At 48.7% G+C, this 21710-nt stretch overlaps 1 protein-coding gene, 1 long non-coding RNA gene and 2 other non-coding genes across 4 annotated transcripts in view; all 4 read left to right on the top strand.

Moving 5' to 3' along the window:
• Positions 1-138, top strand: LOC128398593 (small nucleolar RNA SNORA9). The gene has a single exon (XR_008327174.1). It is a non-coding gene; the product is annotated as a small nucleolar RNA SNORA9 (small nucleolar RNA).
• Positions 139-3930: 3792 nt separating this feature from the next.
• LOC128423888 (uncharacterized) lies at positions 3931-5770 on the top strand. Its single transcript, XR_008332888.1, has 2 exons — positions 3931-4949; positions 4980-5770. It is a non-coding gene; the product is annotated as an uncharacterized LOC128423888 (long non-coding RNA).
• Positions 4365-4501, top strand: LOC128398595 (small nucleolar RNA SNORA9). Its single transcript, XR_008327176.1, has one exon. It is a non-coding gene; the product is annotated as a small nucleolar RNA SNORA9 (small nucleolar RNA).
• A 3150-nt stretch (positions 5771-8920) lies between the features above and the next one.
• LOC128423850 (unconventional myosin-Ig-like) overlaps positions 8921-21710 on the top strand; it is an 83836-nt gene continuing 71046 nt past the window's right edge. Inside the window, exons 1-4 of the mRNA XM_053409387.1 lie at positions 8921-10034; positions 16253-16461; positions 18724-18817; positions 20099-20264. Of these exons, the coding sequence (XP_053265362.1) occupies positions 9940-10034; positions 16253-16461; positions 18724-18817; positions 20099-20264 (564 nt within the window). The 5' untranslated portion in view covers positions 8921-9939. The remainder of the gene's footprint in view (positions 10035-16252; positions 16462-18723; positions 18818-20098; positions 20265-21710) is intronic.

Genomic DNA, 21710 nt, shown 5'->3' with positions numbered 1-21710 from the left:
TCGCAAGCCTTCCAGCATGGCTGGGTCTGCGCTGTGACCCTGATCATTCCTGCAGTGCTTGCCAGAGCAGTTGTGAGATGGTTTGAGGCCTCCCTCTGCCCCGACTTCGGAGGGAGGTTATAGAAATCTCGGCCAAGCCCTTTCCTGGCAGGCTGCTGAGTTGCAGGCTTCCCGTTTCACTCCTCACCCCTGGTCTCCCAGAACCAAGAGAGGCGTGAAGAGGGCAGAGGAGAAGTTAGCTTTGGCAGGCGCAGTCTCTGATTGCTTGGGAAAAACCCTGGAGTGGAGGGGAATTTGTGGTGAGGCAGGGACCTTCAGTTTCCGCAGCTGCTTCATGGAGGCAAGACTGCTGGAGATGAGTCGCTGTGCTCATTAGGCACTCCTGTGCGGATCCTGTTTTTGGTAATAAAAAGTTAACTCCAACTTGATCAGTGTTATTTACTGCTGTCTCGCTCCTGTCAGAAGGCGAGGGAGTTAAAAAGGAACTTGATAGCTCCACGCACCCTTCCTCAGTTCCAACGAGAGCCATTCATTTCTCTGTCTCTTTAGTTCAGGATGTGAGTTCGGATCACGTTGGATCCAGCAGCGCTGAGTGAAGTGGATCCTTCATTAGTGACCTTCTCAGACCACACCACCTGGCAATTAACCCACCAGACGGACTTGAGTCCCAGCTCTGAACAGTGTTTCAGCTCAGCGAAAGGTGAACAATTTGCTCTTGGTACTTGGCTAGATTGGTAAAGGAAAAACATTTTATATGTGATACAACACTGTGGCACCAGATGGCGCTGTGGCGTTCTGTTTTTGCCAACCTGATTTCTCATTATAAAGGTCGTTTTTTCTGAAACCCTTTCTTGATGTGTCTAAATCCCGCCTTGGCTTGAGGAGTTTCAAAATCTGAGAACTCGTTGAGGCTGTTTCGCAGCTTGTTTATGTTGTGAACCGCCCTAAAACCTGCAGGTCTTTAGGGCAGAACACAAATTTAATAAATAACCCTTGATCTCTGGGGCTTTCCAGTGGCAGGTTGCGGTGGTCTGGCTGCAACTGTCCAGTCTCCCAAGATGGTGCAAGATTTCCCAGTTAAGAAAGTGTTGTAAACAATAAAAATCTGCCCTTATTCCCTTCTGGGGGACACAGGAGCCCATATAGAGTCCTTAGAATCATAGAATCATACAGTTGGAAGAGACCACAAGGGCCATTGAGTCCAACCCCCTGCCAAGCAGGAAACACCATCAGAGCACTCCTGACATATGGTTGTCAAGCCTCTGCTTAAAGACCTCCAAAGAAGGAGACTCCACCACACTCCTTGGCAGCAAATTCCACTGTCGAACAGCTCTTACTGTCAGGAAGTTCTTCCTAATGTTTAGGTGGAATCTTCTTTCCTGCAGTTTGGATCCATTGCTCCGTGTCCGCTTCTCTGGAACAGCAGAAAACAACCTTTCTCCCTCCTCTATGTGACATCCTTTTATATATTTGAACATGGCTATCATATCACCCCTTAACCTCCTTTTCTCCAGGCTAAACATGCCCAGCTCCCTTAGCCGTTCCTCATAAGGCAACCTTATGTAGGTTCCCTATTGGTAGGAGAAGATAACAGAGGCCAACCAGAGAATATTGAGAAGCAAAGCAGCTAGTAAGCCTGATCTTTATTGATCGGTTGCAACAGGGTGCTCCCCTCACACGCAGGAAAGGAGGAGGACCTCGAACAGTGGCGCACAAAGCCTTATAAAGACATTTGAAATTCCCTGCCCTGGAACTCAAGACCACCCCTCCATATATCATACTTACATCACAGAAGGGGTGTAACCCAAAACCACCCCCAGATACATCATACTTACATCACGGAAAAGGTGGTCTACAACAGAAATTTGAATGTTGTTTTTCCTGTCTGCCAGGTTATCTGATAAATCCTAACCTGGTTGCCTTTCCTGGTATTCTGTCACCCTTTGAAATGGTGATTACTAAATTCCTGTGACAAGGAAGGTTTTTCCCACTGTGTTTGCTTGGTACGTTTATGAACATTTATTATAGATCTTAAGACCTTAGAATTCTTATTACAAAAGCTTGAAGGTTCTGCATCTGTACAACAAGGCTGGTGGACCTCTGCCTTTCCAGTTACGTTTGTACTACATATCCCAGTGTGATAGGAATTTTATGGTCTTAGATAGATGGTAATGTTCATAACCGCACATACATAGATCAGCACAGGAAGACCAACCTGGAACCATTTTGATTCCTAAACTGACCAAATGTTTTCTCTGCAAGGTCAAAATGGAAAAGCCCCCCCATTGTCTTTTCCTTCACAAATCCTGTCTTAAGGGTATGTCTGTGTCTGAATAAGGGTGTGAGCCTTATCATTACAAAAGACTGGCCAGGCTCCTCAGGCAATCCAATCAAGTAACTTGCCAGACAGGAAATAAACAAGGATAAGAGAAAAACAATATTGAAATTTCTGTTTTAAGACCACCTTTTCTGTGATGTATCTGAGGGGTGGTCTTAGGTTACACCCCTTCTGTGATGTATGTATAATGTTTCTGGGGGTGGTCTTGATCTACAGCAGGGGTGTCAAACTCAAATTCATCGGGGGCCGCATCAGCAGTTTGGTCACCCTCAAAGGGCCGGTTGTATCTGTAGGACTTTATCAAAGTTATTTTTCCTTAGGCACTGGTGTGTGTTGTCTTGAACCTATACACTATTTAATATACCTATTCCAGTACGATTTTAAATAAGAATAGAAGAAGAAATAATAATGATTTTTTAAAAAGATGACGAGATGGGCTTCCAGGCAGACTGGAGCTCCAACAGGGAGGAGACAGGAGCCTGTCCCAACAGAGCAGAGCAGAAGCAAATGTTGCCTCCCCCTGCCCTGCCGCCGCACTCAGAAGTCGGAGGATATGGAGCTGCAGTTTGGACAGCAGCAGTTTCTTCCTTGCAAGGGAGCCCCAGCGGCACTGCAGGCGCAGGTGGCCAGGATGTCCTGCTGGGGCCCCGAGCTGCTGCAGTTGCTCCCGGGGAGGGGGCTATCCGCCAAGTCCTCCGGCCCGGAGAAAGCCGATGTGTTGGCGTGGGGAGGGGGGCGGTGTTTCGTAGCCAGGCTCCCGCAGCCAAGTTGCTGGCAGGCTCCCACTTTGCTCCAGCCGCCCAGATGCCGGCGCGGTCCTCTTCGGGGTGGGAGGCGCCCCTGCTTTGCGGTGTGGCACACCGCCCGCCCACCCGGCTCCCTCCACCCCACTCTGCACAGCTGAACCGGCAGCAGCTTCGCCTCTCCCAGGCCAGCTGGGGTGCGCCGCCTGCGGCAGGACCTGGGCCGGGTCCCCGCTCTCCACTCGCCTCCGCCGTTCCCTTCCCCCCTGCCGGCCCCGCTACTTACCCACCAGGGCGACCCCCAGCCAGCCCCGCGCCCCCGGCCATCTCCTCGCCAGCTGCAGCGCCGCAGTGGCCTCTTCTTGCGGCCCGAGTGAGAGAGCGAGCGGCGTCCCAAGCATGGCTCTCACTCCCTGCCCTCGCTGCCAGCCTCCGTGGCGCTCTCGAGCAGCCGCGCCTGGGAGGCTCCGAGGGGCGGAGGCAGCCGGCTCCGAGCTCGGCTTGGCGGGACCGCCTCCTCCGCAGCAAGCCCCGGACTGGACCGAGCGAGCAGAAAGCCTCTTTGCCCGGCCCGCGAGGCAGGTGAAAGCCGTGGGACCGGCCGGTAGGCAGCACCGACGGGGCGCGTCGGTTGGAGCCCTGTCTGCAAGCAGGCAGGGAAGGCTGTTCGCGTGGGTCACTTTTTAGAAAGGCAGAGAGCCTCCGCCAGAGTGCGGACCCTAAAATCTGGGTCAGGACCAGTAAAAAGGACGAGAAGTTCGCTTCCTCGCCCTTGATGCCACAGGCCACATGACGAGGTCTGGTGGGCCGGATTTGGCCCGCGGGCCTTGTGTTTGACACCCGTGATCTACAGGATGGGAATTTCAAAAGTCTTTATAAGCCCTTGCACAGCATTTTTGTGTGTCTTCCTCCTTTCCTGCATGTGAGGCGAGCACCCTGTTGCAACAGATCAATAAAGATCAGGCTTACTAGCTGCTTTGCTTCTCAATATTCTCTGGTTGGCCTCTGTTATTTTCTTCTACCAATAGGGAACCTATGTAAGGACTCTATATGGGCTCTTGGATACCCCATAAGGGAAAAGGGCATATTTTTATTTACAACACCAGCATTCCTGAGCAGTGGCCATGTTGTCTGGGGGCTGATGGGAGTTTGACAGCAGCTGGAGGACCTTTGCTTCCTCACCCCTAGCCTAAGGCAGATGGGGATTCTTCATGTCGAAGAATACTGACCTAACAGCAGCTCTTGGGACAGAGGTTGTGTGCCTGTCTTTCCTTCTCATTCTTCTGCAAGCCTTCCAGCGTGGCTCGGTCATACTCGTGACCCTGATCATTCCTGTAGCGCTTGCAAGAGCAAATCTGTGACGTTTGAGGCCTCCCTCTGCTCTGTCTTGGGGGTGAGGTTATAGAAATCTCAAACAAGCGTTTCCCAGGAGAATCGGGTGCGAAGAAGGTGTATCTGCTGCAGTTAGAACAGGGCAAGCTGAGGGCACTGAGACTTTTAAAACCATCTTGCAGTCAGTCTTAAGGGGTCTGGTCAGCCGCAGGGCTGTCTAATCTGGAATCTGTTCCCAGTGGAAATGAAAAGGAGTTTATACATCTCTTTCAAAAAGCAAACTAGCAAAACCCTTTTTGTTTTGAATGGGTGCTTTTGTTGGACGAGAGAATCTTTCTTTAGTTGCTGTCCTGGGTGCATTCATTTGAACCGAGTGGAATTTGCTTCTGAGTAGGGAGTGCATCTGCTCAGACTTTGCGTTTGGATTTGGAGAGGCTTGGGTTGACAGTCGTTTCAGAGGGGTGGCAAAAGCGAGGACTCCTGAGATCCTGAATGGGGTAACTGTGCCCCTGAAGGACCAGGTGCGCAGCCTGGGAGTCATTCTGGACTCATAGCTGTCCATGGAGGTGCAGGTCAATACTGTGTCCAGGGCAGCTGTCTACCAGCCCCATCTGGTACGCTGGATGAGCCCCTCCCTGCCCACAGATTGTCTCGCTAGAGTGCTTCATGCAATCTCCCGCTTGGACTCCTGCAATGCACTCTACGTTGGGCTCCCTTTGAAGGTGACCCAGAAACTACAACTAATCCAGAATGTAGCAGCTAGACTGGTGACTGGGAGCGGCCGCCGAGACCACATAACACCGGTCTTGAAAGACCTACATTGGCTCCCAGTACGTTTCCGAGCACAATTCAAAGTGTTGGTGCTACCTTTAAAGCCCTAAACAGCCTCAGTCCTGTATACCTGAAGGAGCGTCTCCTCCCCCATCGTTCTGCCTGGACACTGAGGTCCAGCACCGAGGGCCTTCTGGCGGTTCCCTCACTGCGAGAAGCCAAGTTACAGGGAACCAGGCAGAGGGCCTTCTCGGTGGTGGCACCCGCCCTGTGGAACGCCCTCCCACCAGATGTCAAAGAGAAAAACAACTACCAGATTCTTAGAAAACATCTGAAGGCAGCCCTGTTTAGGGAAGCTTTTAATGTTTGATGCATTACTGTATTTTAATATTCTGTTGGAAGCCGCCCAGAGTGGCTGGGGAAACCCAGCTAGATGGGCAGGGTATAAATAATAATAATAATAATTATTGTTAATTAATGATTACTGTTGTGGGAGAGGAAGGGAAAGGAGATTGTTAGCCGCTTTGAGACTCCTTAAGGTAGTGATAAAGCGGGATATCAAATCCAAACTCTTCTCTTCTTCTTTCTCAGCTAGATCTTTCAGCATTACTGTGCAGATTTTAAAGCTCCTGCCTGTTTTGTCTTCCAGATCCCTGGAGAAAGAGGTGCTGAGCAGAGCAGTGCAGCTGCTAGGATAAGTGACCCAACCCTGCTGGACAACTGCTGTTGCCTTAATATCTGAGCCTGACCAGCCGGCTGTTGTGTTTGACCCGTGGGTGTGGCGTTGCGCTTTCCCCCGGCTCACCCATCCCGTTCTGAGTCATTTCGCTGGGTGACAAAATCTGGGCGGAATGGCAAACCTGAAAGAGGAAGTCTCTGGTCATAGCGCAAGATTCTTTTAATAAATAAGCAAATACAGTAAATCGTGTGGCGTTTTGTCTCTTGTGGGGGGGGCGGGGTTTGGCTTTTTTCCTCTGCTCTGAAAAGGAAGTGCTTTTGCAAAGCTCTGGGCATCGGGGTGCGAGCAGGTAATCGGGCATCTTACTAAGCTGTTTCCTGAGTGTGTGTTTGCTTGCCTCGCCACTTCCTCTATTCGAAGGAAGAAGGAAATTCGCTCACCCTGAAAAACATTTGCCATTTTTTTCCACCTGCTTTTATCTACTGGACTAGTTAGCTGCAAAGAGGGAAGGCGCAGTTGTTTAGAAGCTGGAGGGCCAAGGCTGATGGACCGAGGAAAGCGGCAGGAATAAATTCACAAAACAGGTTTTTTTTTATGCAGCCCATAGTTAAACTGTGGAACTCACTCCTGCAGCGATTGTGGGGAATTTGAGGACCATGGGCACAAAATTGGATCACAACCTTATTGCACCACTTCTTCGAAATCTGCAAAATTCACTTGTAGCAAAGGAGTATATTATTATAGCTGTATGTTTACTTACATCCCACGTTTTCCCCAGACTCAATGCGGCATAAACAAACTAAAACGACACAGGAAAAAATGCACAAAGCGAAAAACAAAAAAGTGCAATAGTTAATGAATTAAATCAAATAGAATTAAAGCAATCTGGGAACAAATGATGAAAATGCAAATAACAGTAGCAACGCAGCACTATTAAAGCCCTTTCCTTCGCATAGGCTTGCTGGAATAAAACAGTCTTCATCTGCTGGTGGAAGGAAAATGAGGAGGGAGCCGTTCTGGCATGTATAGGGTGGCATTTGCAGAATTTGGGAGTAGCCTAGCAAGGAAGTCTCTGCTGCCTACAACTATCCCCGCTCAATAATTGGCTGCAGTTCTTTTGAGGCAGCCCAAACTGGATGTAACTTAAGTCATATAGGTAAAGGGACCCCTGACCATTAGGTCCAGTCGTGGCCGACTGGGGTTGTGGCGCTTATCTCGCTTTATTGGCCGAGGGAGCCGCCGTACAGCTTCCGGGTCATGCGGCCAGCATGACTAAGCCTCTTCTGGCAAACCAGAGCAGCGCACAGGAACGCTGTTTACCTTCCCGCCAGAGCGGTCCCTATTTATGTAGTTACAGAAAGGTAGCCGTGTTGGTCTGCCATAGTCAAAACAAAAAAATTTTTTCCTTCCAGTAGCACCTTAAAGACCAACTAAGTTAGTTCTTGGTATGAGCTTTCGTGTGCATGCACACTTCTTCAGATACACACAGTGTACCTATTTATCTACTTGCACTTTGATGTCCTTTCAAACTGCTTGGTTGGCAGGAGCAGGGACCGAGCAACGGGAGCTCACCCCGTCGCAGGGATTCGAATCGCCGACCTTCTGGTTGGCAAGTCCTAGGCTCAGTGGTTTAGACCACAGCACCACCCGCATCCCTTAACTTATAACTTAAGTCATATAGTAACTGTAATAATTCTCAGCCCCAGAGGGCGGCTGCTTCTGCTGGCTGATTCAGCAGGGATGGTTTAGGGCTCTCTGATCCGAGCTAGAAGCACTTTCTTGTGCAAAGGCCTCTCGCAGAAGGGAGGAAATTACATCACTAGCCACAGGCCAGCGCTGAATGTCGGGGTGGCTGAGCGAGTGCTGCAAAATCGAACCACAGAGGGTGCAAGTATCTCAAAATGGGCAAAGCAAGGGAGAGGTTGGGTCTTCTCATAGGTCGTCCTGCTAGGACACTGTCCCTAAAAGTCTTGCTCCATCGCCTGCCTGGTTCAAAATGGAGAAGAGAACAGAAATGGCACAAGGGATTGGAGGAAATGCTCTTGTGGAGATGGGGACGAAAATGGGGTTTTTAGGGTCAGTTGCGGTGGGAATAAGAAACGTCCCTATTTTCATCGGAGGAAATTTGGAAGACGTGTAAATGTGTGACTGTTCCATTTCAGAACTTGCTGGCCAGGGGACACGGGTGGCGCTGTGGGTTAAACCACAGAGTCTAGGGCTTGCCAATCAGAAGGTCGGCGGTGAGCTCCCGTTGCTCGGTCCCTGCTCCTGCCAACCTAGCAGTTCGAAAGCACATCAAAGTGCAAGTAGATACAGTGGTGCCCCGCAAGACGAATGCCTCGCAAGACGGAAAACCCGCTAGACGAAAGGGTTTTCCATTTTTGAGTTGCTTCGCAAGACGATTTTCCCTATGGGCTTGCTTCGCAAGATGAAACGTCTTGCTAGTCTTGCAATTTTTTCCCCGCCCCCCCCTTTTCTAAGCCGCTAATAGCCTTTTTCAGCTAAGCCTTTAATAGCCGCTAAGCCACTAAACCGCTAATAGCGCTAATCCGCTAAGCCGCTAATAGGGTTGCTTCGCAAGACGAAAAAACCGCTAGACGAAGAGAATCGCGGAACGGATTCTTTTCGTCTTGCGAGGCACCACTGTAAATAGGTACTGCTCCGGCGGGAAGGTAAACGGCGTTTCCGTGCGCTGCTCTGGTTCGCCAGAAGCGGCTTAGTCATGCTGGCCATATGACCCGGAAGCTGTACGCTGGCTCCCTCGGCCAATAAAGCGAGATGAGTGCCGCAACCCCAGAGTCGGTCACGACTGGACCTAATGGTCAGGGGTCCCTTTAACTTCACCTGTTGCAAGAAAGGGGTGGAATAACTTGTCTCTCTTTCTCCCGCAAAGTCCCTGTGTTATTAAACCTCTGGTGGCTTTTTACCTTATGTGGTGGGAAAGTGGAGAAATTAAAAAATTCTGGGAAACGATATATAACGAGTTGGAGAAAATGTTTAAATTAACATTTGTAAAACAACAACAACCCAGAAGCATTTCTGTTTAGGGATTGTAGGAAAAGACCTGCAAAGGAAAATAAAGAACTTATTAATGCATGCAACAACGGCGGCGAGAGTCTTAATAGCACAAGGATGGAAGAATGAGGAAATCCCGACAAAAGAACAGCGGCAAGAGAAATCGATGGGTTTTGCAGAATTGGCGAAATTGACATGATGCAAACTACGAGACAAGGGCAACTGTGACTTTAAAGAAGAATGGGAATTCTTTACAAATTACGGTGGACACTCGGGTTGCGAACGTGATCCGTGCGAGAGGCACGTTCACCACCTGCAGCGTCCGCAACCCGCAGCGCTGCGATTCAGCGTTTCTGCGCATGCGCAAAGTGCGATTGGCGCTTCTGTGCATGCGCAAAGTGCCAGAACCCGGAAGTAACCCCTTCCAGTACTTCTGGGTTTCGGCACATCTGTAACCCGAAAACGTGCAACCCGAAGCGTCTGTAACCCGAAGTATGACTGTACTTAAAAAAAGCGAACAAAATGAATTGGCAGGCTTTGAATAAACATACACGAATTTATTGACGGTTGACATAATAGATAGATAATTTAAGGATCTTTACCATCTTACAATAAGCAGAGAATAACACGTGTTGAAAAATCAGAGAGGAGCTGAGGGAACTCTCAGGGGGTTTCTTCTAGGGAGGGGGGAAAACGGTGGAAAAATGAAGATGATATGTTGTGATAATTTGTTATGTAAAATTCTTAATAAAACTATTTTTTTTAATAATAAAAATAAACCTCTGGTGGCACCCCCTCTCTTTAGTCATCCTTCGTGTGAGTTTGGTCTATGGGCTGCAAGGGCGCAATTCTTTTTTCATGCACGACGACACCCGAGCGAGCGGAAACGCAAGCTTCTCAGAAGTCCCAGCTAACCACAGGTCTCCACCCTCGCCTCTCTGAAGGAAGCGCCGACTTGAGTCATTTGCTTTCGGTCTGCCAGTGGTGGGGTCCGGCGGCCCCACAAGCCTCTCTCTTTCTCTCTCTCTCTCCCCATCTCTGCACCCTTCACGCGGCGGATCATGGCCGAGCAAGAAAGCCTGGAGTTTGGGAAGGCCGATTTTGTCCTCCTAGACCAGGTCACCATGGAAGACTTCATGGAGAACCTGAAGCTGAGGTAACTACCTGGAAGTCCCGAGGGTTGCGAAAGATGGCGGGGCCGGGGGTCAGTTGTGTGGGGCCTGTGGGACTCACCGCCTCAGGATATGGCTAGGGAGGGTTGCTGGCAAGAGACTGAGGATGAGACGGAGGAAGAGAGCTGCTGGATCAGGTCCAAGGCTGGCTTCCCATTTCCCAGAGTGGCCAGCCACAGCCATTTAGCTGCGACTGCTGCGTTGCAGGCGGGTCAGGCTAGATGACCACTGCTGTCCCCTCTAGCTCCACAGCTCTTTGATTTCCCACAGCTGACGGGTAATCTACCTCTCCTTTAAATCAGAACCAGCGAAGGCGGTGAAGGTCCTGTGTGAGTGCCCGGAGGCGGTTGGAGGATGGATGGTGGCTAACAGATTGAGGTTGAATCCTGACAAGACAGAAGTACTGTTTTGGGGGGACAGGGAGCAGGCGGGTGTGGAGGACTCCCTGGTCCTGAATGGGGCAACTGTGTCCCTGAAGGACCAGGTGCGCAGCCTGGGAGTCATTTTGGACTCACAGCTGTCCATGGAGGCACAGGTCAATTCTGTGTCCAGGGCAGCTGTCTACCAGCTCCATCTGGTATGCAGAATGAGACCCTCCCTGCCCGCAGACTGTCTCGCCAGAGTGGTGCATGCTCTAGTTATCTCTCGCTTGGACTACTGCAATGCACTCTACGTGGGGCTACCTTTGAAGGTGACCCAGAAACTGCAATTAATCCAGAATGCAGCAGCTAGACTGGTGACTGGGAGCGGCCGCCGAGACCACATAACACCGGTCTTGAAAGACCTACATTGGCTCCCAGTACGTTTCCGAGCACAATTCAAAGTGTTGGTGCTACCTTTAAAGCCCTAAACAGCCTCAGTCCTGTATACCTGAAGGAGCGTCTCCACCCCCATCGTTCTGCCCGGACACTGAGGTCCAGTGCCAAGGGCCTTCTGGCGGTTCCCTCATTGCGAGAAGCCAAGTTACAGGGAACCAGGCAGAGGGCCTTCTCGGTAGTGGCACCCGCCCTGTGGAACGCCCTCCCACCAGATGTCAAAGAGAAAAGCAACTACCAGATTTTTAGAAAACATCTGAAGGCAGCCCTGTTTAGGGAAGCTTTTAATGTTTGATGCATTACTGTATTTTAATATTCTGTTGGAAGCCGCCCAGAGTGGCTGGGGAAACCCAGCTAGATGGGCAGGGTATAAATAATAATAATAATTATTATTGTTAATTAATGATTACTGAAGGTGACCCGGAAACTGCAATTAATCCAGAATGTGGCATCTAGACTGGTGACTGGGAGCGGCCGCCGAGACCACATAACACCGGTCTTGAAAGACCTACACTGGCTCCCAGTACATTTCCGAGCACAATTCAAAGCGTTGGTGCTGACCTTGAAAGCCCTAAACGGCCTCGGTCCAGTAGACCTGAAGGAGCGTCTCCACCCCCATCGTTCAGCCCAGACACTGAGGTCCAGCTGCGAGGGCCTTCTGGCGGTTCCCTCATTGCGAGAAGCAAAGCTACAGGGAACCAGGCAGAGGGCCTTCTTGGTGGTGGCGCCCACCCTGTGGAACGCCCTCCCATCAGATAGGAAGGAATTAAGTAGCTATCTTATCTTTAAAAGGCATCTGAAGGCAGCTCTGTTCAGGGAAGTTTTTAATATTTAATGCTGTATTGTTTTTAACAATTGATTGGGAGCTGCCCAGAGTGGCTGAGGAGACTCAGCCAGATGGGCGGGGTATAAATAATAAATTATTATTATTATTATTATATTATTATTATTATTATTATTTTTTATCGAATATTCCATGTTTCCTGCAATGAACTCAGCACGTGCGATGAGGTTCTGTCAACCTTACCCTGTTTTATCTTCACAACAACGCGGCGAGGTCGGCCTGGCAGAGATATGATGACTGGCCCAAGGCCGGCCGCTGAACTTCAAGCAGGGATTTGAACCCTGGTTCAGATTTAGTGCTGTCATCACCTCCAAATCTAAATATGATTTCCATACAGCTACCATCGTTGCTACCAGCCACTGATAGGACAGCCCACACATTTGTGGCTTAGGGCCCTCGTATTTACAGGACCGCCTCTCCTGGTCTGCCCCGCAGAGGACCTTAAGGTCCATGAACAACCATAGTTTAGAGGTCCCGGGCCCTAAGGAAGTCAGATTATCCTCCACCAGGGCCAGGTCCTTCTCAGTGGTGGCCCCGACCTGGTGGAATTCTCTGTCCCATGAGATCAGGGCCCTGCAGGATTTAACTTCCTTCCGCAGGGTTTGCAAGACAGAGCTATTCCACCTGGCTTTCAATTTGAATTTAGCCTGATCTTTTATTTCCCTTCCTCCCCCCTCCCCTTTTTATGAAGATCACCCACTCTGAGACCCCACAGCTAATTCTCCCTTGGTCTCCTCGCTGGCCCAAGTGGGACCAATTCAGCCAGCTAGCCCTGGGGATCATCTAATGGTTTATTGGATAGATTTCCCCCCTAAACTGATTTTTGAATTCTGAATTTATTGATATTCACGTTTTATACTGTATTTTATGCTGTTTTTTTGTTGCACCAATTAAGTGTTTTAAATTTGTGGTTAGCCGCCCTGAGCCTGGTTTTCTGAACCGGGAAGGGCGGGGTATAAATAAAAAATATTATTATTATTATTATTATTATTATTATTATTATTATTATTCTCATATTCTTTCAAGTCACCTGAGCCGGTGGCTGTTGCCACATCTTGGGAAAGTGAGTTTTATTAGGGATTTCAACATAACAATTTATCAAAAATACATCATCCGCATTCCCCCCCCATTTTCCCCCTCCCCCCTAAAAAAGAAAAATAAACCACCCAGCCACCCCCAGACTTCCCTCAGCTCCTCTCTCTGATTTCTCAGCACGTTATTCTCTGCATGCTTTAAAATTGTAAAGATCCTTAATTTATCTATCTATATCTATATCTATATCTATATCTATATCTATATCTATATCTATATCTATCTATATGTTACCAATAAAAAGTTTGTGTATGTTTATTCAAAACCTGCCAAGGAGTCCAGTTCATTTTGTTGTTTCTTTAAGTACTTTGTGAAAGGTTCCCATTCTTCTTTAAAGTCACAGTTGTCCTTATCACGCAGTTCGTGTGTCAGTTTCACCAGTTCTGCGTAATCCATCAGTTTCTCTTGCCACAGTTCTTTGGTCGGGATTTCCTCGTTCTTCCATCCTTGTGCTATCAAGACTCTTGCCACCGTTGTCGCGTACATAAAAAATGTTTTTCAGTTTCCTTGGCAGGTCTTTTCCTACAATCCCTCACGAAAATGCTTCAGGCTTTCTTTACAAACGTCAATTGGAACATTTTCTTCAACTCATTGTATATCGTTTCCCAATTTTTTAAAATCTTACTACAGTCCCACCACATAGGGTAAAAAGTGCCTTCTTTTTCCTTCCATTTCCAGCATATATTTGAAGCAGTTTTAGACATTCTTCCTATCTGCACTGGTGATATTCTCCTTATGTTCTTATGTCCTTATTTTCTTGCTGCCTGGCTCACACAGCTGTGGGACACACATGTTGGCCACATTAGTAATAATAATAATAATAATAATAATAATAATAATAATAATAATAATAATAATTTATTATTTATACCCCGCCCATCTGGCTGAGTTTCCCTAGTCACTCTGGGCGGCTCCCAATCAAGTGTTAAAAACAATACGTTACATATTAAAAACTTCCCTGAACAGGGCTGCCTTCAGATGTCTTCTGAATGTCATGGAGTTGTTTATCTCTTTGACATCTGCTGGGAGAGCGTTCCACAGGGCGGGTGCCACCACCGAGAAGGCCCTCTGCCTGGTTCCCTCTAGCCTCACTTCTCGCAATGAGGGAACCGCCAGAAGGCCCTCAGCGCTGGATCTCAGTGTCCGGGCTGAATGATGGGGGTGGAGACGCTCCTTCAGGTCTACTGGGCCAAGGCTGTTTAGGGCTTTCAAGGTCAGCACCAACACTTTGAATTGTGCTTGGAAACATACTGGGAGCCAATGTAGGTCTTTCAAGACCGGTGTTATGTGGTCCTGGCGGCCACTCCCAGTCACCAGTCTAGCTGCTGCATTCTGGATTAATTGCAGTTTCCGGGTCACCTTCAAAGGTAGCCCCACGTAGAGCACATTGCAGTTGTCCAAGCAGGAGACATCTTGTCAGGATTCAACCTCAATCTCAATTAGCACATCTGAGCCTGGCTGTCGCAGCTTGTGTCCTTGTTTTTATTGCACAACGGTTGTGTACGCCGGAGAAGGGGCATCGCTCTAAGGCAGAGCATCAGTCCTTCCATTGCAGGAGGCGGCTGAGGCGAAGATGGTTCTGCCCATCTTCTGTCCTCCAACCTGGCCTCTGTGGTTAGTCCCCCTTCCTCTTCTCGGTTTGACGCACCCTGGGAGTTTTCTGCAAGCCGCCCTTCTTCCTCTGTTTACAGGAAGGCGTTGGTTTCTCAACTTCAGAGCAGACTTTTGCCCTTGACAGACAGGGGAGTAGACATTTGTTTCTGTAGCCCCTGCAGGCAGCTAGTGCCCAGGGGTGCCCAGCGGGCAGAGACAGGGCAAAGGGACCTGTTGTAGGTGGCACTGTGTTGGGGGCGGACAGAGGAAAGGCAGGGTGGCCACTTCCGGACTGTCACTCTTTGGCAGGTGGGATCCAGTCGCATTCTTGCAAATTCAGCTTGCAGAATTATAGCGGGTTTGGCACTCTGTGGGGGCATGGCCAGTGCTGGATTTACGTATAAGCGAAACAAGCTATAGCTTAGGGCCCCACTCTCTTGGGCCCCCCAAAAAATTAAAAGAGGAAAAAACTGGATCTATATTTCCAAAATACAGTCATACCTTGGGTTACAGACACTTCAGCTTGTGTTTTTTTGGGTTACAAACCACTGAAACCCAGAAGTACCGGAAGGTTACTTCCAGGTTTTGGCGGTCGCACACGCGCAGAAGCGCTAAATCGTGCTTTGTGCATGCGCAGAAGCACCAAATTACAACCCACGCATGCGCAGATGCGGCGCTGCGGGTTGCGAACGTGCCTCCCACATGGATTACGTTTGCAACCCAAGCATCCATTATATAAGATAAAAAACAAATACTGTATTTTTCAATATATAAGACTATATTTTCCCCCATTTTTTAAAGTTTAAAATTGGGGGTCGTCTTATACACAGAATGTTGCAATTAATTATTTCTTAATTTCGGGCTCAAAAAATGTTGTTGTTGTTTAGTTGTTTAGTCGTGTCCGACTCTTTGTGACCCCATGGACCAGAGCACGCAGGGCCTCCTGTCTTCCACTGCCTCTCGCAGTTTGATCAAATTCATGCTGGTAGCTTCAAGAACACCATCCAACCATCTCATCCTCTGTTGTCCCCTTCTCCTTGTGCCCTCCATCTTTCCCAACATCAGGGTCTTTTCCAGGGAGTCTTCTCTTCTCATGAGGTGGCCAAAGTATTGGAGCCTCAGCTTCACGATCTGTCCTTCCAGGGAGCACTCAGGGCTGGTTTCCTTCAGAATGGAGAGGTTTGATCTTCTTGCAGTCCATGGGACTCTCCAGAGTCTCCTCCAGCACCATAATTCAAAAGCATCAATTCTTTGGCGATCAGCCTTCTTTGTGGTCCAGCTCTCACTTCCATACATCACTACTGGGAAAACCATAGCTTTTACTATACGGACCTTTGTTGGCAAGGTGATGTCTCTACTTTTTTAAGATGCTGTCTAGGCTGAAAAAATAGGGGTCGTCTTATACATGGGGGCGTCTTATGCAGGGGAAAATATGGGAGATGTTGGTGGGTTACTAGACCCAGAGGCCGCCTCAGCCTCTCCTGACCCAACCGGCAGTGGAGCAGCTGTAAGTGATGGCCCAGCTGGAGGCAACAAGGGAATCCCTGCATCTGGAGCCAGGGCAGGCTCAGGCCCCTGACTCGGCCCAGCTGGTGCTTGTTGCAGGGGAACCTGCACAGACTGGGGCTCTTCAGGATCAGGCCCCAGACTTGGTTCAGATGATGCCCGAGGCGAAGGATCTGGTGTGGACTGAGACTCCTCTGGTTCCGAGTCCGAGCCCCAGTCCCAGGCCATCACAAAACCTCTTTTGTTGACCACCAGCATTACGCTTTCCATTTTTAAGTTGGGAAGAGAGTAGTTGCTTTGGAAGACGATAATCAGGCATGCCCTCCTAACTGTGCGCTCTGGCTTCTCCAAGGTTCGAGAAAGGGAGGATCTACACATACATAGGCGAGGTGGTGGTCTCCGTGAACCCCTACAAGCAAACGGCGCTTTACGGGAAAGATGTGATTGAGCAGTATCGTGGCCGGGAGCTCTACGAGAGACCGCCCCACCTCTTCGCAGTGGCCGACGCGGCTTACAAGGCCATGAAGCGCCGGGCAAAGGACACCTGCATTGTCATCTCAGGTATGGCAGCGGAGAGGGCTCTTGGCGCTCGAATCCTGTTTGTGGGTTTCCCCGTATAAACAGCTATAAGAAAATGCTGCTCCTCTTCCCTTATGGGGTACCCAAGAGCCCATATAGAGTCCTTATGTTGGTTCCCTATTGGTAGGAGAAAATAACAGAGGCCAACCAGAGAATATTGAGAAGCAAAGCAGCTAGGAAGCCTAATCTTTATTAAACTGTTGCAACAGGGTGTTCACACACAAACACACCCCACGCAGAAGGGAGGAGGAACCCAGAACAAAGGTGTGCAAGCCCTTATATAGATTTTTGAAATTGCCACCCTGTAGCTGAAGCCCACGGAGCCTAGGGCTTGCCGATCGAAGGGTCGGCGGTTTGAATCCCCGTGACGGGGTGAGCTCCCGTTGCTCGGTCCCTGCTCCTGCCAACCTAGCAGTTCGAAAGCACGTCAAAGTGCAAGTAGATAAATAGGTACCGCTCCGGTGGGAAGGTAAACGGCATTTCCGTGCGCTGCTCTGGTTCGCCAGAAGCGGCTTAGTCATGCTGGCCACATGACGCGGAAGCTGTACGCCGGCTCCCTCGGCCAGTACAGCAAGATGAGCGCCGCAACCCCAGAGTCGGCCACGACTGGACCTAGCGGTCAGGGGTCCCTTTATCAATATCACCCCCAAATACATCACAGAAGAGGCGGTCTACAGCAGAATCCTGTCCGGCAGGAAACCTGTTGATGGGTTTACCTGGACAGCCTGACCATTCTTTTGTGATGATAAATACTTAATTCCTGAGTCCAGGTCACAGGCTCACCCTATTCATACCCAAATGTGCCCTTAAGGCAGGATTTGTGAGCGCAGAGACAATGGGGAGGCTTTTCCCATTTCCATCCAAACTGCAGAGGAATATTTGAGGTCACTGAAAGAGTCAAAATGGCTTTAGGACTGTTTTCCGATGTGTGGTTTATATATCCATATATGTGTTTGCCTGGTACATTTATGAACAATTATTTTATATCTTAGGGTGACCTTACAATTCTCATAACAATAACAAAACCATCACATCGCCACCCTGCAGTCTGAAGTGGGACCTGTCCTTGTCCCTATTGATGGAGGAATCATCTCCCAACTCCACTCCTTTCCTCAACGTCGTCGTCTTCTCCTTCTTCTTCTTCTTCTTCTTCTTCTTCTTCTTCTTCTTCTTCTTCTTCTATATTTTGAAAGTTGTTTGCCTCTCTGTCTGTTCTCTATGCTTTTTAAAAAAAAAATGATTAACAATTTCAACATAACAAATTATCAAAACAAATAATCTTCATTATTCCCCCCTTTCCCCCCCTCCCCAACAAACCCTCCCCCCCAAAAAAAACTTCCCTCAGCTCCTCTCTCTGATTTCTCAACTCATGTTATTCTCTGCATATTGTAAAATTGTATACATCCTTGTATTATCTATCTGCTATATTAACCCTCAATAAATTTGTGTATGTTTATTCAAGACCTGCCAAGGAGTACAGTTCATTTTGTTGTTTCTTTCAGTACTTTGTAGAAAGGTCCCCATTCTTCTTTAAAGTCACAGTTGTCCTTGTCACGTAGTTTGTATGTCAGTTCCGCATAGTTCATCAGTTTCTCTTGCCACTGTTCTTTTGTCGGATTTTCCTCATTCTTCCATCCTTGTGCAATCAAGACTCTTGCCGCTGCTGTAGCATACATAAATAAGTTACAGTGGTGCCCCGCAAGACGAATGCCTCACAAGACGAAAAACCCGCTAGACGAAAGGGTTTTCCGTTTTTGAGTTGCTTCGCAAGACGATTTTCCCTATGGGCTTGCTTCGCAAGACGAAAACGTCTTGCGATTTTTTTCGCCCCCCCCCTTTTCTAAGCCGCTAAGCCGCTAATAGCCTTTTAGCCGCTAAGCCACTAAGCCTTTAATAGCTGCTAAGCTGCTAATAGCCTTTTAGCTGCTAAGCCGCTAAGCCTTTAATAGCCGCTAAACCGCTAATAGCGCTAATCCGCCAAGCCTCTAATAGGGTTGCTTCGCAAGACGAAAAAACCGCTAGACGAAGAGACTCGCGGAACGGATTATTTTCATCTTGCGAGGCACCACTGTATTTATTTTCCTTGGCAGGTCTTGTCTGACAATCCCTAACAAAAATGCTTCTGGTTGTTGGTTGTTGTTTTTTACAAATGTCATTTTAAACATTTTCTTCAACTCATTGTATATCATTTCCCAAATTTTTAAAATTTCTCTACATTCCCAAACGTCTTGTTCTTCTTTATAGGGGAAAGCGGTGCTGGAAAAACAGAGGCGAGCAAGTATATTATGCAGTATATTGCGGCTATCACAAACCCCACCCAGAGGGCAGAGGTGGAAAGGTAAGCGACTTTGTGGGTGCTCTTCCTGAAATTGTAGTCTAGAGTGTGTGGTTGTTTTTGGCTACTAGCCAGAGCAACAACTCGTAATGAAAGTGTGGAGGTTCCACACCCGGAAGCAGTCTGTCCCCAAGTACCTGTGTTAACAGAGAAATCCGAGGGCTCCCTTGGACAAAAAAACAAGGACACCAGCCAGGAAGACCAGAGCAAAACAGCAGCCAGTAGGCTTGGTCTTTATTGGAGACTGTCGCGACAGGACTCCCACCTGCCACAAGGTGGAAGAAGATGGAAGCCCCAAACAAAAGAGCCCCCAAACTTTTATTAGCTGCTAATCCCCATGTTTAGTGATGTATGGAAGTGAGAGCTGGACCATCAAGAAGGCTGATCGCCGAAGAATGGATGCTTTTGAATTCTGGTGCTGGAGGAGACTCTTGAGAGTCCCATGGACTGCAATAAGATCAAACCTCTCCATTCGGAAGGAAATCAGCCCTGAGTGCTCACTGGAAGGACAGATCCTGAAGCTGAGGCTCCAAGACTTTGGCCACCTCAGGAGAAGAAAAGACTCCCTGGAAAAGACCCTGATGTTAGGAAAGATGGAGGGCACAAGGAGAAGGGGATGACAGAGGACGAGATGGTTGGACAGGGTTCTCGAAGCTACCAGCATGAGTTTGACCAAACTGCGGGAGGCAGTGGAAGACAGGAGTGCCTGGCGTGCTCTGGTCCAGGGGGTCACAAAGAGTCGGACACGACTAAACGACTAAACAACAACAACAATCCCCATGTTACACCCCCCATGTTACATGGTAAAAAATTACCTTTTAGAACAGTTGATGTGCTTAGAGCCTTGTTACAACAAGAGTATAAATTAATATTCCGATTGGGGACCATGTTTCCAAAAGGATTGAATACTGAATTTGATCTTGGATGTTATAGATGAACTCAGATTAATGTCTTCGTTTGTGCTGCTATAGCAGAGAAGTGTAGCTGTACCTTTAATTATCTGTGATGATTGATTTTATACACCTGTAATGTTGGTGTGGTTTAGTATCCTAAGAATTTTTTTAAGCAATGTTCAGGATTCGGGGGGGGGGGGTGAACCCAAGTCCCACAAGCCTGCAGTGTGTTGCCCTGAAAAGTCACTACTCTACATCCAGCAAATTTTGCAGGGCTGAGCTTAGGATTTTAACCTGGGTCTCCCGACTCGGAGACCAGCCCAGCAATCGTCACATCCCCCTGGCCCTGATTCTTCCCTCTCTGTCTTCCTTCCTCTCTGCTTTCCTTCAGGGTGAAGAACGTCCTGCTAAAGTCCAACTGCGTCCTGGAAGCTTTTGGCAACGCCAAAACCAACCGCAACGACAACTCCAGCCGGTTTGGCAAATACATGGACATCAATTTTGACTTCAAAGGGGACCCCACAGGTGGCCACATCAACAACTACCTCCTGGAGAAGGTACTGGGTGTGAGTGAAGGTGGGGTGGCCCAAATGGATCATTCTGTTATAAGAAAAAAAACTGCTCCTTTTCCCTTTTTATGGAGAAATCTGAGGGCTCCCTGGGACAAAAAAACAAGGACACCAGCCAGGAGTACCAGAGCAAAACAGCAGCCAGTAGGCTTGGTCTTTATTGAAGACTGTCGCGACAGGACTCCCACCTGCCACCAGGTGGAACAAGATGGAAGCCCCGGACAAAAGAGCCCCCAAACTTTTATTAGCTGCTAATCCCCATGTTACACCCCCCAAACTACATCACTCATACATCACGGTTACATCATGAAAGGGGAGGTCTGGTGACAGTAATCTGAGCATCCTGGACCCTGCCCCATAGTTCTCCTTGCCCTCCACCAAACACCCATCATGTGTAAAAAAGGAGATCTTTACATTTCCCTGTTTCCCAGCCAAGTTCATCACACCCTTTTGTCTTCATCTGGGTTTGTTATGGCTACCTGTCTGGCACTCAGGTATCAGGATGCCAGGAATTATCACTCAGGCAGAGGGGCAGCTGAGTAGCTGAGCTCACACGTCTATATGAATTTCTGAAGTTTTCCCAGTGAGCCAGTACTGAGATACATCCATCAGTGAATTGCCACATTTGGTACAGTGGTGCCTCGCAAGACGAAATTAATCCGTTCCGCGAGTCTCTTCGTCTTGTGGTTTTTTCGTCTTGCGAAGCATGGCTATTAGCGGCTTAGCAGCTTAGCGGCTATTAACGGCTTAACGGCTTAGCGGCTTTTAACGGCTTAGCGGCTTTAAGAAAAAGGAAACAAACTCGCAAGAACTCGCAAGACGTTTCATCTTGCGAAGCAAGCCCATAGGGAAATTCGTCTTGTGGAACGACTCAAAAAACGGAAAACCCTTTTGTCTAGCGAGTTTTTCGTCTTGCGAGGCATTCGTCTTGCAGGGCACCACTGTATCGTGCAGCAACAGAAACTGCGATGAAGTGTATTGTGGGGACAAATCACAAAAGTGACAAAAGTGATTGTGCTGATTTTGGTAGTGGGCTGCATGTACATGATATCTGCTGGAGGGGCACCCCCCCAACCTATACATAAATTCCTGCAACACCCTTATGGGGTATCCAAGAGCCCATATAGAGTCCATAAGAGGGTTCCCTATTGGTAGGAGAGAATAACAGAGGCTAACCAGAGTATATTGAGAAGCAAAGCGGCTAGTAAGCCTGATCTTTATTCAAGGAACTGAATTTCCGGCGCCGCAAAAGCGAGTCCCCACGCTGTGCTGGTTTAGTGCAGCACGCACGGACTCGCCAAATGGGTGGCTTGGTTTGGGGGCGGCTTGGGGGCCGGTAAAACAACCGCCATGGGCTGCTTGTGGCCCATGGGCCTTAAGTTGCTGATCCCTGAATTAAACTTAAGCATATTGGTTATGCTTAAGGGACGCGGG

Source organism: Podarcis raffonei, chromosome 12 (assembly GCF_027172205.1).
Source record: "Podarcis raffonei isolate rPodRaf1 chromosome 12, rPodRaf1.pri, whole genome shotgun sequence".
NCBI lineage: Eukaryota > Metazoa > Chordata > Lepidosauria > Squamata > Lacertidae > Podarcis > Podarcis raffonei.
Note: the sequence above shows the minus strand (reverse complement) of the source record. Positions and strands in the feature narration are given on the sequence as shown.